Genomic DNA, 15,517 nt, shown 5'->3' with positions numbered 1-15,517 from the left:
CCTGTAGTCAACTTTTCAGTAATAAGGCTCTTTTTCTCCCTTTTAGTTGCACACCTTGGATGGGCAAATATACAATGCGACGTAAAAAGTGCCTATCTCTACGCTCCTTTATCAGAGGAAATTTACATGTCCCAACCTCAGGGTTTTGTAGAGCTAGATAAAGAAACTTTTGTGTGTCGTTTAGATAGAGCCTTGTATGGTTTGCATCAAAGTGGGCGATTATGGTACTACGAGTTGGATAGAACACTATGTAACCTAGGGTTTTTCAAGTTTGAGTGGTGTAATTGTGTCTATCGTTTTAAAGATTTTGTCATTCTGTTAGTTTATGTTGATGATATAGTTGAGTTTGGAAAAAGTGAAGTTCAGGCCAAAAGAATATTAAAAGTCCTGAGTTCACATTTTGATTTGAAAATTTTAGGTAAAACAAGAAAGCTTTTGGGCGTGGAATTTGAATATGAGAACAATAGTGTTTTAATTCATCAGCAATTATACATAGAAGACATAGTTGATCGATTTAAGTCTTTTAAAATACAAATTACTTCCCTTCCAATAGTTAAAGGTGTGAAATACTCAAAGTCTCAAAGTCCCAGTACACAAGAAGAAACGACTGAAATGATGAACTATTCTTATAGAAATGTTTTGGGATGTCTCTCGTTTCTTTGCAATCGTACCCGTCCGGATATAGCTTTTGCTGTTAATATATTTTCTCAGTTCCAAAGCAATCCTGGTAAGTTTCACTGGGAAGGATTACTTAAACTTTTAGGGTACGTTTCCAATACCAGACAGCACAAACTTAAACTGGTATGCAAGGAACTGAAGCTCAATATATATTCAGATTCGGATTTTGCTTCAAGCAGGGATGACATGGTGTCTATTGGTGGACAAATAGCTTTGTTGGGAAAATCACCTGTATCTTGGCGTACATTTAAAGAAAGGGGAGTGAGTTTGTCTACTATGGAGGCTGAATTTATCTCCATGACTGAATCAGCAAAAGAATTAGTTTGGTTTAGAAATATTTTGGATGAATGCATTCAGTTTAAAATTGCAAGTAACTATGTTTCAAAACCAATATTGTTTGCTGATAACATGGCTGCTATATGTTTTACAAAATCACCCATTGAAAACTCAAGGACAAAACATATAGATGTGAAACTATTTTTCATTCGTGATCTATTGAACAGGGAAATTTTTGATTTAAAATATGTTCCAAGTAAAGATAATCTGGCTGATTCCATGGCAAAACCGCTGACTAAGCATAACCTGATAAGATTTTGTGGAACAATTTTCTTATGAAATTTGTTTTTGTGTGTATTTAAATTAAGAGTTTTGTTTATTTGAAAATAATATGTTTTAAGCCATATTATGATGGATATTAGGTAAATGTAAAACTGTATAGTGTAGAATGTTGTATGAGTGACCAGGGCCCTGGGTAAAAGTATTGAGTGTGTGATCATACATATGTCTTTATATTGTTTTGTAACATGTTGGACTTTCTTGTTATGGTAAATTTTTGAATAATGCGATAAGATGTTCCCAAAGGAAAATTTTTCCTAAAAATTTCTGAATTGAATGAAATTGTGATATTTATTTATTTTTGTTTTGAATTTTGTAAAGATACTGGCATTCAGTTTTTATTTCAGGTCGGAGATGATGATGTGGGGGGCATTTGTTGGAAAATATAACTTATTGTAAACCTTTTACTGCATCATCTATCCTTCTTGAAATGTTTATTTAGTTTAGTTCTTATTTTAATGTAATATAGTAGTTACTTCTACTTCTTTTTCTTACTGCCACTGTTTGCGTTGAGAACGCACTGTTTCAACCTAATTGAGATGCAAAAACGAAACGTGATGTTACGTCATCTGGAAAGCCGATTCGTGCCGATAGCTGATTGGTTGCCGTGAGATGACGTCATGCCTACTTCTGCTATAAGTATCTCGCGTCGCTCTGGCTCAACCCTTCTAGTTCCTGCTTTCCTGGCACTTGGGTGTGCGGTTTCCAGCCCCTTCAGAAGGATGCATGCAGTCCAGTGAATAAAGTTCCTTGGTTCCTGTTCACAAGATGACTGTTCCTGAATAAAGTTCCTTGGTTCATATCCATAAGATGATTGTTCCAGAATGAGTTCCTTGGTTCCAGAGGCTACCATGTGAGTGACTGCCGTGGGCGGCATCCATGTTCTTCAATGAAGGTGGCATTTAAAATACGTGAGCGGCGATTCCTCGTGTTCAACTAATGCAAACGGAGTTAGGCTGGTTTTGAGTGCTTTCAAGAACTTGATTTAAATTTCAGGTGTTTTCTCGACCATTGCTCATGGACTTTTTGAATGTGTAGCCAACTTCATTTTTAGGCCGCATAATTACTGTTTAGGACATTTTTGTTTGTATTGAATGCCAGTGTTTTTGGAGACCAGGTAAAAATATTATTTGATGAATGATGGTTATATTATATTTTTCCTAAGACTCTGATATTGTTTAAATTTATTTTCTGTGTTTTTATTCTTTATTATATTGTTAATAAATTGGTTAAGTTCGAAACTTTTTATTGTTTTCAATGTCTGCACAACACATTATCTCAGGGAGCTTTTATTGCTACTATTGCTAAATGTTTAATTTTTTTTTAAACTTTAAACTTTCCTTTATCATCATGTTTGAACATTTATTTGTAAAAGATAGTATCAATTTTGTGGATAGTGAGTCTGGCTGTCATATAAATGCTATAGAGATTACGTGGCGGCATGTTAAAGTTACGTTGCCTACTTATTAATAAAAATGCGATTTTGAGTTTTATTTAGTGGTTTATATATTTTTCCCATCATTGCTCTGAAACGAGAGAAGATGCTTTCAATAAATTTGTGGTAAAATTTTACTAGTGATGATTGAAATTGGTTTTTCTACTGTTCGAAGAAGCATTCATTCATGGTTAGTGCATTATTTTGTAGAATGTTATATTCATTGCTTTTTTTAGTATGAATTTCAGGTCATTATTGTTGTTTTTTGAATTGTTTGTAATTTATTTTAGTTATTTTGGTTTATTTTGTTGATTAGTGCGCAAAGCCTAGATTGTGCAATTCGTAGATTTTTTAAAGTTTAACCCTTTGCGACACGCATATTTAAAATATATTTTAATCTTTAAAAAAATGCATTAGAATAAGTCAGATGGACTTACTTAAGTACCTTTAAGGCTTGAAAAAAATTCTGCGCTTTTAGTTTTTACGGGGGAAGGTGGGATACCATTTGTCCCACCATGCAACTAGCACAGGTCTTATAGCATATTAGTGTATAGCAGGAAAAAAAATCATATGTGGAATGAATAAACAAAATAAAGCATGCATTCTAAAATATTCATAATAAACACACTAAAATGCATTTTGTACTTATTGCATATATGCATGACTTGTAAAATTTTGCATATATATATTTAATATTTTTAAATTTTAGGAACAAAAGAAAATATGTTCTTGAATATTATTTTAAGATTAAAATTTGATACACGTACATATGATACTAAATAAAATATTAAAATTGGTACTTGATTTAAAAACATTTATATATGATTAAAATTGAAAAAAAAGTCACTTTTCATGAAACTTTGAAAAACATGTTGTTTCATTCTTTTGTAAGCATAGAGGCTCTTCACATGTTTCACACATCCAAAATGTTCGTCGTTCTTCTTTGGATGGGCTGCAATATGCACATCTCCTGCTCGTTCTCTTTGTAACTTACATTTTTTAATCTCTTTTCTGGTTGTACGAACGGGTTTTTAGTTTTTATTTGAACTGGGGATTTCAGTTTTCTTTTCAGCTCTTTCTTGCCTGCAAGTGCCATTAGACCTTCTATAACTGAGAGAACAAAATCTTTCATTGTGTTTACATCATGATCGGGTTCACGAACAAACTTAAATAGAATAAATGCGTTTACTATACTCAGATCTAAAAAGTAAAAAAAAAAAAAATCATGTACCACCATTTCTTGGTTTTGCGGTCTATTTTTTGTCTTTCCATCTCGTTCTTTTCTATTAATTTCTTTCATTTCAGTTGCCTTTTCCAAGCAAGACAGGATAGAAATGGATCTTTTATCCTTCCATTTTATGCAATAAATTGAATCATCACTAACTGAAAAGTCTATATATTCTCTTGACATAAATTTGTGGGTAGATACTTCCGATTCATATTTACAGTGCCACATGCATAGATGGCAGCCACATGCATAGATGGGTCTGTGTCTTGCATGTGGCTAAAAAGCAAAACAAATTATAACTACTACCCTTTCTTCTTCAGCAATAACTTCAACCTCAGTTATTCTCTCCTGGATTTCAATTTCGTCTGAATCAGAACAGACACCTGAAGCATTTGAGTCGCAATCGGATGGCAATTCAACAAAAAGATCCAAAGCTTCCTGAGTTGTTAATTTTTTCCTAGACATTTTTGCACATCAGAGCATACAATGGATGTAAAAGAGCGTGCAATCACGAAAAAAGTAGATGCAAAAAAGAAAAGAAAAAATAATCGTGAGTGTTGCCATCTATTGAGCGGAAATTCAAGTGTCTGGTGGGACAAATTTTAACCCACTTATTTCAACTGCAAAATTAGTGTTATAAAATATTGAATCCAATTAAGATTTTTGAAAATAAAATACCTTTGAATATTAAAAAGAATCATACATATCATAAATTGTATACCAAAATTTTTTAAATATTGAAAAATGCGAGATACATGGATATCACTCTTGTGATCCTATTTTGAATATTTTTTGCTTATAAACTTAAGCCCTGGTATAATAATGACATCTACTGAGAAAAATTATAACTAATATAGATTATTTTTAAAAGATTAGAAAATTTCTAACGGAAATTGCTAACTGAGAAAATAAATATTTATTAGGTGGGACATATATTGACCCACCATGCCGCAAAGGGTTAAACACTGTGTACATGGTATTCTTGAAATGGTTAGAGTAGACTTTAAGGTACCCCTTGTATTATGGTGAAGTTGTTGTTTCATTTATGGTAGCCTGAGTAGTTGAATGTTATGTAAACCCTATTGCGACCAAATCGGGCGCATGATTCTGGGAAATTTTGAATCATGGGATGTTTTGTAAGTGCTTTTGTGGTGTGCGTTGGTTTTATTGTTTAGGCGGTAGAATGTAGTAAGATTAATTTGAAGTTTCTGTACAATTTGGAACAAAAGGAGAAAAGAACGTTAATTGACTGGTGTGTGTGTTATATATGTAACTGTAACTGTATCTATTATTATCTTTAATCATAACTGTAATATAGAATAGTGAATGAGCAATGTAGAATAAACTATGTTTGTGTACATCTTGGGAATCATCACTGAGCACATACCAAACATATATAAAATACAACACAGTCTGTAAATGAAGGTTTACTTAGTAGCCATTATAAGTGTCCTGTATGTAGGAAGGATATGCGTCTAGTCGAACGTAATAATCGTTTTAGATGGATTTGTAGAAAGAAAGGTTCAGAGGAGGCGACGCCGATATACGGATTCGAGTTCAGGTAATTTTAGGAAGTTTTTTGAAGCTGTTAAAGAATTTTGTGTGCCACAGACTAAAGACGAAGGAAATTCTAAATAGGATATTTGTTTTTTTGTAGTACTTAAATGTATAACATATTTTCCCTTTTTTATGTTATTTTATTGTTTGGTTTAAAATGTAGTTTATCGAGATTATGTATATTTTGTTTGCCCATATTGTAGAACTGAGTGCTTCTTTCACTTTTTAAGTAAAAATATATGGATGTGTACATGGACAAAGTCAAGGTAGTGTGCAATGCAAGTTTGTGCAACTTTGGGATTTTTGTAAGTGAAAATAGGTCGACGTGTACATGGATAAAGTCAAGGGAGTACACAATGCTATTTTTGGGCAATTCGGGGATTTTTTTTTTTTTTTAAATGAAAATAGGTCGATATGTACATGGACACCGAGTTTGTGCAATTTTTTGTCTTTGTAATTATTTTGGCTTTGTATAGTGGCGATTTTTGGTGCAAATATCGCTGTTATGTAAGTCAAAGAATTGCACAAACTCGGTATCCATGTACCGCCAAAAATCGCCAAGTTTCGCCGAAGGGTACCCTAAAATATACTTTAACCCTTGAAATTTATTGTTGTTATGTTAATTTATTTAAGCGAAGTGTGCGTAGTTTGTAGATTCCTTTGCTGCCTAGATTGTGAAATTCATAGATTTTTTCAAGTTTAAACAGAACGCTGTGTACATGATATTCTTCAAAATTTATTGTTGTTATGTTTATTTAAGTGAGGTGTGTGTAGTTCGTAGATTCCTTCGCTTCATAGATTATGCAATTCTGTGATTTTTTTTTAAGTTAAAACAGATCGCTGTGTACATGGATTCTTGTCAGATAGTTTTGGTTAGAAACTTTATGTTTTTGCTAACTAAATTTTTGGTTTTTGTTTTGGATTTTTAGCTTAAATTGTGTGTTCAAAACGTGGTTCTTGCCCATGCAAAAACTGCATTTTTGGAGACATTTTAGGCTTAAATTTCAAAATGTAGACAAAAAACTTAGATCCTAATATGGCAACATGGGAAATTTGTCGCCAAGCGAGGGCCCACAGTTTTTCTCCATGTCAATAGGCATCTTGATGGATTTTTATGAGAACCATCTGCATTCTTGTTTATAATTGCATCACTGGAAGTTTCTGTTTTTGTTTTGTCTAAAAGTTTTTGGTTTTGGTTTATTTAATTATGGCAAAGCACACTAGGGCTATCTGCCTAGGGGAAGGGATGCCTTCGTGGAGGACTTTCTAAGGGAAACTGACTCGTATACACGTTACACATGGGGAAAACCACGAAAGCGCCCATGCAGCCAGCCTGTTCGTGGGATTCGAACCTCGGACCGAACTACCAGTGTTCAGCGACTACCACTCGGCCGTTGGTGGACCTTTTGTTTTGTCTAACTGTTGATCGATGCCGCCATTGTTGAGTAAGCGATGATTATTATGTTTACAATAATTAAAAATTGGTGACATAACACCGTCAGTTTATACATATTGCTTTGCATTTGCCACTTTGTTCTTGCTTTTCGTGAAGTTCCTGTTCAGTAATATGGAAATGTGAAGCTTTCTGTACAAGAAGGTAAGATTTTTGTACTTTTCATGTAATTTTTCAATGTGAATGAAATATGTATAGTTTGCTAATTTGATAAATGTATTTACCTTTTTTGCTTTAATTCACAATAGTGGTCCGCCAAATATAAAATTATATATGCAATCCGTGAAGTTCTAATGGTTGACAACTGCTGGTCTACACCACAAAACAGCAACGTACTTCCTAACACCACACACCACAAGCCCTTACAAATCTTTACCCATCATTCAAATTCACCGCAATCAAGCAACCAATTACGTCATAATAATAGGGTTTCCATAACATTCACCTACTCGGGTTACTATAAATGAAACAACAATTTTGCGATAATACAAGGGACACCCTTAAATCTATTCCATACTACTAGCCGTGTGGATTTTGTAGCTCAGTACCTTTCTAGTTATCAAGTAGCAAGAAACGGTACGAAAAAACATTTAAAAAAATTCTTTCACCTTTTAGACCAAACCGTTTTCAACACTTTTCAAGTTTATAAAAAAGCAGGTGGAAAAAAGACACATCTAAAGTTTAGACGGGATTTTAATCTATGAAATAATTGACAAATATCAAACTTCTATCAATTTTTCAAGCCCATCGAGCGAAGCGCCATAAAATCGTTCATATGAATGACATTTTTTCGAATCTATACCACCTACAGAAAAGCAAGTAAACCCTTCCAGAGAATGTAAAGTGTGTTCATCAAAGAAGAATGCAATGTAGGACTGTGCATACATTGTTTCAAATTTACCAGACCCAGAAAAATCAAATTTTTGAAAAATATTACAACCATTATTGACGTTGACTAAAAGCACCACAATTTGCAGATAACAGTGTAGATCATTTAAACATGCATGATTTTTCTCTCTCCGAAATCTACATGTAATCTTCAAGGCCTGCATTGAGTGCAAGAGAAAAGACAAATACAGTCAAAAGTCGTTAATCCGGACTCGTTGGGACTTCGGCGATTCCGGATTATCGATTTTTCCAGATCATAGATCATCAGTTTAAATCTGGTAAAATGGCATGCAGAAATTATAAAATTAAAAATATGAAACCGTAATTTATGAAATAAAGAACAATTATGATCTAAAGGGTATCAAAATTTACAAAAAGAAAAAGCTTAATATTTATTTGTTTACTTTATTAAACATTTCTTTCAATGTAAGTTGTTTAAGTTGCTTCGTTTCATGTGATAATACTTTCTCTTTAATTCTATTAAACAGACATAATTTCTTGTTCAGTTAAAAAGCTTCGCTGTTCAAGTCCTATAATTGCTGTGTCAAGAATACCGACTAATTTGTCAATCGAAATTTTTTCGTTTTCAATAACCTCTGTCACTTTCTTCGCGATCGGAAGCGAATTATTATGACAAGGCATTTGATTTAAATCATAGCAAAGACAGAGTACATCGAAATGAAATACTACATTTAGTAAGCAATTATAAGCCAAATAAAATAAAAACATCTGCTCTTAAGATAAGGATAGTGCTGACAGATCAACTTCCAATTCATTGCACGCCACCGCGTTAAAGATAAACAAAGTTTAGATAAACAAAGGATATGCCTTTATCCATTTTTTGCAGCAATTCCACATTTTGTTTAATGGACTCCGAAAGATACTTTCGCTTTGTATATCCTTTACATATTAGTAAATATATATCAGAAATTCTATTTGACATAATCGAAAGTTCAAGCTTACTTTTATAAAATTGCTCTAACAGTCTGCAAAAAATAATAAGCCGGATCCAATTCGAAGATTAAGGAACAACGCAATCCGCAACATTAACTGAAATAGATAATTAGATAATTTTAGCTTAGCTTATACTGTCCATTATACACGAAACGCGCATTCATAAACGTATTTTGCGCACGCGCAAATTCACAGCCGTAAAGGTCTTACGCACATGCGTTAGCGCGACGCATGCGCAGAAAGTTTATAACTTTGAGGTCCAGATTATAGATCATTCCGGATTATGGGTGTCCGAATTAATGACTTTTGACTGTATAAAGTAAAATAACGTAAGTTAACAAAACATTTTACGTGGTAAATGTATATTTTAGGATACCCCTTGGTGAAACTTGGCGGTACATGGATATCGAGTTTGTGCAACTCTTTGACTTGTTATTTTGGCTTGCGTAGCGGCGATTTTCGGGGCAAAAATCGCCGCTACGCAAAGCCAAAATAAGAAGAGAAAAAATTGCACAAACTCGGTATCCATGTACACATCGACCTATTTTAACTTAAAAAAGCATCCCAGAATTGCCCAAAAATGGCATCGCGCACTCTCTTGACTTTATCCATGTGCACATCAACCTATTTTCACTTAAAAACATCAGAGAATTTCACAAAATAGGTTTCGCGCACTCCCCTGATTTTGTCCATGTACACATCGAGCTATATTCACTTAAAAAGTCAAAGAAGCAGCCAACAGAAAAATATATAATCTGAATAAACTACATTTTAAATCAAACAATGAAATAACATAAAAAAAAAAGAAAATTCATCTTAGCACTACACGAAGGAAATATCCACTTACCTTATTTACGAATTTAAGCAGCTTCAGTCAAACACAATTCCTTAACAGCATTCAAACACTTCCTAAAATTAACTGAACTAGAATCTGTATACTGGTGTAGCCATATAAATTCACAAAAATAAGAGTAAAAAATATCCCCCGTTCGAATATATCCGATGTTCGACCATACTTATTTCCTTCCTCCAAACAGGACACTTAATATGGCTACTAAGTAAACCTTCATTTGCACACCAGTCAATTAATGCTTTTTTTTCTTTCATTCCAAATCCTAAAGAAACTTCAAATTAATCTTACCACATTCAGCCAATTTAACGCACAAACCACAAAATAACAACGTATTAATCCATTACACACAAGCCCTTACCCAAAATTCTACACACATTTTTCAAATTTTTTCCCATGATTCAAATTCACCGCAACCAATTACGCCATAATTGGGTTTCTATAGCATTCAACAATTCAGGTTGTCATAAATGAGACAACAACTTGGCAATATATGAAACAACGATTTCGGGGTTTTCATCCACTGAGAACCCGTTGGCACCGTTGCATTTTTACTCGCCAAGCCGTAAACGTGATTTTTACTGCATGTAAATTCAAGTTAGCAGACAAAACAATATATTAAGCATAGCATTCAGTATTGAAAGTTAACCTGTGTCTTTCACGTATAAGACGCAGGTAACTTTTTTGAGACCAAATTTAGGAAAAAAGGTGCGCCTTATATGCTGTCAAATACAGTATTCCTTACACCAGCAGTGGTTTGCTAATTTTGATGACCATGGTGATGCATCAACTATTCTGTCATCTTAGATAATCAATAATATTTTTTATTTCAATTTAATCATCTATTTATGTTACACCTGCCATCCTCTGAAAGGTTATTGTTAGAAAATCATTAACAATATATTATCTTGTTAAAATTTTACACCATAAAAATTGATTTATTCTCATAATTTTAATCCCGCCGTGTTATTTTCCTTTCATCCCGAACATAGAGCCGGCATCTATCTACGAAAATATTTCTATCTATTTGTTGTTAAAAAATTCAGCAAAAATAATAATAAATAAGAGAAGAATAATATAAATCTGCAAATGCAAACAATGAAAGTGATAATTCAACAAAATGAACGCAAGAGGAATGGTTGCAAACTTCGAACAAGCGAATAGGTTAAATCTGATGGGTTACCAGGTTTGAACTATTATCGCCAAAGTTGGCGATGTTTACATTTACCAGGTTCTCTGCGGAAGTGCTTCCCAATTTCACAATAATACAGGGGGTACCCTAATGTCAACTCTAACCATTTTACGTATTTAAAAAAATTGCTCAATTTAAAGAAAAATACAGTGTTTTTTATATGAATTTATTTTAAATTTCATAGACATTAAAAAACATCAATAACAAAAATTGATGGTTTTTTCAATAAATTTTGTCAAAATTTTGCAACGAGTAAGGGGTTAATGTATGTAAAACTATAATTACTGTTTCTAGAATAAATACATATTGAATAATATATTCACAGCGTAAAATTGCTTCAAGTGCCACATGCAGTCTCTGAGTTTGAGAATACTGCTATATTGAATAATTCACTTGTATGATGCTCAATATCTTATACACAATCAATGAACAATGAAGTTTACTTATAAGGAAGAAGATTTCATTGTAAAATAAAAATAAGCACGCCTTTTTGAGATATTAAAAAGCAATAGATTTCAACAAATCTTATACAGAGGTTTTCATTAAAGCAAAAATTAATCACATACTTGCAAAACACATACCTGCAAAAAATAAATAAATAAATAAACATACATAGTACTTATAAATGAAACACAAACAGATTAATGTCCTTTGCTGCATCTTTATAATTTGCTGATAATGCTGAAAAGCAGCAAGATAAATCAACTTACACTGTGGAAAATAACTCTAATTAGTAAAATATGACAATAGAATTTAGTAATTAGCAAAATTTAACAAATCAAAGGCACTAACAAAATGTTATTAGCATTCATAAATGCAAATTAAAACACAATAGTAACTCTAAGATTTACTTATATATGATTAGCATATTTATTACTATACCTAATTCAGCTCCTAGCAGTTCCTTACAGAATAATAGGCTTTTGAAGGATACAGTACATTGCTCAAAATTCCATCCTAAATGGCATATCATTCATTAACATTAATTAATCATTTCTTTATGAATAGTATTTACTTTATTTATTTATAAAAATAGTCGGCTAATCTTTAGAATATGGTAACAGGTAGTTTCGTGACATTTTGGTAGGGCGATAAAGGTTACTAGCTAGGACTTTAGCAATAATCTGAGAAGTACACAGTTTGAATCAGATTATTTTGTTTCAGAGAAATGAGAGATCATGAGACACGTAATGTGACATTTTCTGGAAAATTCCAATGGCGATTTTAGCTAATAAGCACTTAAAAACAATTTCACTGCTAAAGTGTAGAATCGCCTACTTATTTGTTTGGCGCTTTTTACAAGAGTAAGAAGAATTGGATTTTTGTCACTTTTCTTTGACTTTTTAAGTGAAAATAGGTCGATGTGTACATGGCTAAAGTCAAGAGTGTGCGCAATGCCATTTTTGTGCAATTCTGGGATGTTTTTTTAAGTGAAAATAGGTCGACGTGTACATGGATACTGTGTATATGCAATTCTTAAAAACGTGGCAAGCAGTGGGTGATTCTACACTTTCTCCCAATTTCGCACCTAATCTTCATCATGATTAAGCACTTTTGTTCCATAAACGTTATAGCATCATAAGTGTAATTCGGCTAGCAGATTGTTGGAAAAAATGTTGAGTAAAAAAAAAAAAATGCCTTTACTTCGTGAAAACAAAATGACATCCAAAAAAAAAAAAAAAAACTAGCAGGTTGCTGTAGCAGGGTTGGTCGCCAAAGTTTCGCCAAGTTACCATAATGTAAAGCTTCATCAAATAGTCTATAAATTTAAATAAAATGTGTTTAAATGAATCAAAGTAACATAGAAGATTAAATTAATATCTTTGAAACAATTATTTAAAAGCAACTTGTTATGTAACATGAACATTTCAAATTAATCTCCCTTCTTTTTAATAAGTGCTGTACGGTTTTTTTCAACACATTTTGACCAGAAATTTACCTACTGTAAAAAATAGCTAAGTATATCCTTCCCTCCAATTATTAACTCATATTCAACATTTGTAACATGTTGCAAGATTATAGTATTTTGATCTGGAGATGTTTTTGAGTTATTCACTAAACATTTTGATACAAGTCGCCAGTATTTCGTTAATGGGATATTACTCACACATCTGAATTATTTCCTTTAATGACAAAAACTTAGGATTTATATTTTGAATACCGATGTAATTCGAAATCAGACGTTCTTCAATTACATTACAAATCACCATTAAAAAAAAAGTTTTAAAGCCACACTTTTCTTTATATCTGGCAAGAATTGGGTGCCCCTTCGATAAGCGATATTTTTTTTTTTTTTTTTTTTTTTTTTTTAATTTTGGCAATGAAACCACATTTCTGGTTACCATGATAGTTTTAACTTTGTTTTAGCTTCCCGATTTTTTTTTAAATGAAAAGAGATTGATGTGTACATGGACAAATTTAACGCAGTGCGCAATGCCTAGTTTGTGCAATTCTGGGATGTTTTTTTAAGTGAAAACAGATCGATGTGTACATGGTCACAGAGTTTCTGCATTTCTTTGACTTTTTATTTTCGTTCTGTTTAGCGGCCATCTTGAAATTGTGCCTTCCTGGCGCCGATCTTGGCGTCAAAAAAGAATCGCCAAAAACAAGGCGCACCCAATTGTAAACTTTTACTATTTCAACTAGAATGAGTACTTACTTGCTTACGAGGAATGTTATGCCATTTACCAAACACTTTCACTTTTAGCAAATCGCCTCCAAAATATACCACTTCATCTTCCAATTGTCGAAATATATGGTCAGACATCCGTTTAGTAAAGATTTTGGAGTACTTAAGGCTTAAATCGTTACCTTTTATAATTCTCCAGCTGAAAGCAGTCAGTTGAAGATCACGGTACGGATCGAAAGAAATTCGTTTACGCTTAGAATCTGGTAAATTTTTTTCAGTATCTGATTGACCTAAAAAACTGCTTATATCGAGTTTATTTTTATGAGGAAAGGAATGTGTTGCACAGCATAATGAAAAATTCGCTGTTCCTTTCTTGTTCTGAAAATCATTTTCTTTAAACGTGATGCTGCTCATTGTCAAAATTACTTCATAAACATACTCAGTTCGAAATACGTAGGAAGATCACAGAAAAACAGCCTGAATACTGAGATAAGCCTCACCTGAAGAATCATGGGATCTCTTTCAATTACTGTAAACATACAAATTCAAATTTTGAAAATTATAAATGTACAAACATCGAATGATCCGTCTTCGTACCCGTTGGGAAAATTGAGGTTTCACTAAAAAGATATAAGAAAGGCAGTACACAATTTGGAAGATAGCAAATGATTTAAAGGGTACTATCCGGAGAACAGGTTTTGGTGGCGACAATTTGGCTTCTTTAAGGATGTAGGCGACATTTTATTACTATGACAACAGAAGAAAAGGCCCTTTTGGTGCAGAGGCGAAACAGGTTTACATTGCGTCTATGGAAGCTTTCATTCTTCTCCTTAAATAATATTTGCCTTAACAGCTAATTTTGAATTTTCTTCCTTCGGGCACAAAGACATGGGTGCATAAGAAGATGTCTGTTTGTGTCGGTCTGCGCTAAATCCCCAAACGCACAGGGAGGTCACGTGACATCCGAACTACGTGTGAGATGATGTCACATCAAAGATACGCCTCTTACGCTCAGTAAATTTCTGCGCATAAATTGAAACATGCTTGTGCAATATGAATTTCAGAAGCAGAGGAGAAAATTGGTCACCGTTAAATCCCAAAACGCGCAGGGAGGTCACGTGACATCCGAACTACGTGTCGATGATGTCACATCAAAGATACGCCCCTTACGCTCAGTAAATTTCTGCGCATAAATTGAAACATGCTTGTGCAATATGAATTTCAGAAGAGAAAATTTCTCTTGAAAATACACTGATGCTAACTAAATACATACCAAATATTAACGTTTTAACATGTATAGCTTTCCAATATACACTTGTGCTTATTTTAAATCATTGAGAAACATATGAGATTTCAGTTTTAAATTCATTCTGTTAATATTTCCAATACATTTCATCTAATAATTAGTGTTTTGTGCTTTAATTTCATCATTGTATTAGAAAAAAATTAATATTTCTTTCTCTATATATTATTCAAGTGAATAATTAATTAATTTAAAATTACGAAAATTTTGTAAAAAATGTTACAACTTGTATTATTTTATTGTATATCTGAAAGGAATCTGGTTTAAATATAAATTATTTACATAATCTTTGGATGGAAAAGCTATCATGTAATATATTTAAACGAAAGATCTACTGGAAGTTTTTTTTTTTTTTTTTTTTTTTAGTTTTTGCATGTTCATAACTTTTAATTTGTATATAAGTTTGTTCTGAATAGTTTTGAAACATATATTGCACCCACACTAAATTTAAATAACAAATTTTTATCCTGTGAAATACACTCAAATTTTAATATGAATGAGCCGTTGTGAAGCTGCCAAGGTATTTTCATAGAAAGCTAATATCAATTTAAGGCTTAAAAATGACTTCAAAGATGGATTCCAGGCTTTTCTAGTGTAGATACGAGCCAGTTTTCCCCAGAAAGTCCTTCACAAAGACATCCATCGTTTTAGGTTGATAGCCCTTATGTGCTATAATCAAATAAATTAAACCAAGCTTTCGTAAGGATGTGATATTCTTTCTTCCTTATTATTATG

At 32.7% G+C, this 15,517-nt stretch overlaps 1 protein-coding gene across 2 annotated transcripts in view; it reads right to left on the bottom strand.

Annotated features, from left to right (window-relative positions):
* Positions 1–14,349, bottom strand: part of LOC118188581 (DNA oxidative demethylase ALKBH2-like) — a 44,025-nt gene extending 29,676 nt beyond the window's left edge. Inside the window, exon 1 of one of the 2 annotated variants that reach the window (XM_035359057.2) lies at positions 13,510–14,349. In XM_035359057.2, coding sequence (XP_035214948.1) covers positions 13,510–13,893 — 384 coding nt within the window. In that variant the 5' untranslated portion in view covers positions 13,894–14,349. The remainder of the gene's footprint in view (positions 1–13,509) is intronic. The other variant, XM_035359058.2, reaches the window with a different exon arrangement.
* Between the last annotated feature and the right edge of the window lie 1,168 nt (positions 14,350–15,517).

Source organism: Stegodyphus dumicola, chromosome X1, assembly GCF_044657685.1.
Source record: "Stegodyphus dumicola isolate Sdum_Otavi_A_Nest chromosome X1, ASM4465768v1".
Classification (NCBI taxonomy): Eukaryota; Metazoa; Arthropoda; class Arachnida; order Araneae; family Eresidae; genus Stegodyphus; species Stegodyphus dumicola.
The sequence above is the reverse complement of the archived record's forward strand: the minus strand, read 5'-3'. Positions and strand labels throughout refer to the sequence as shown.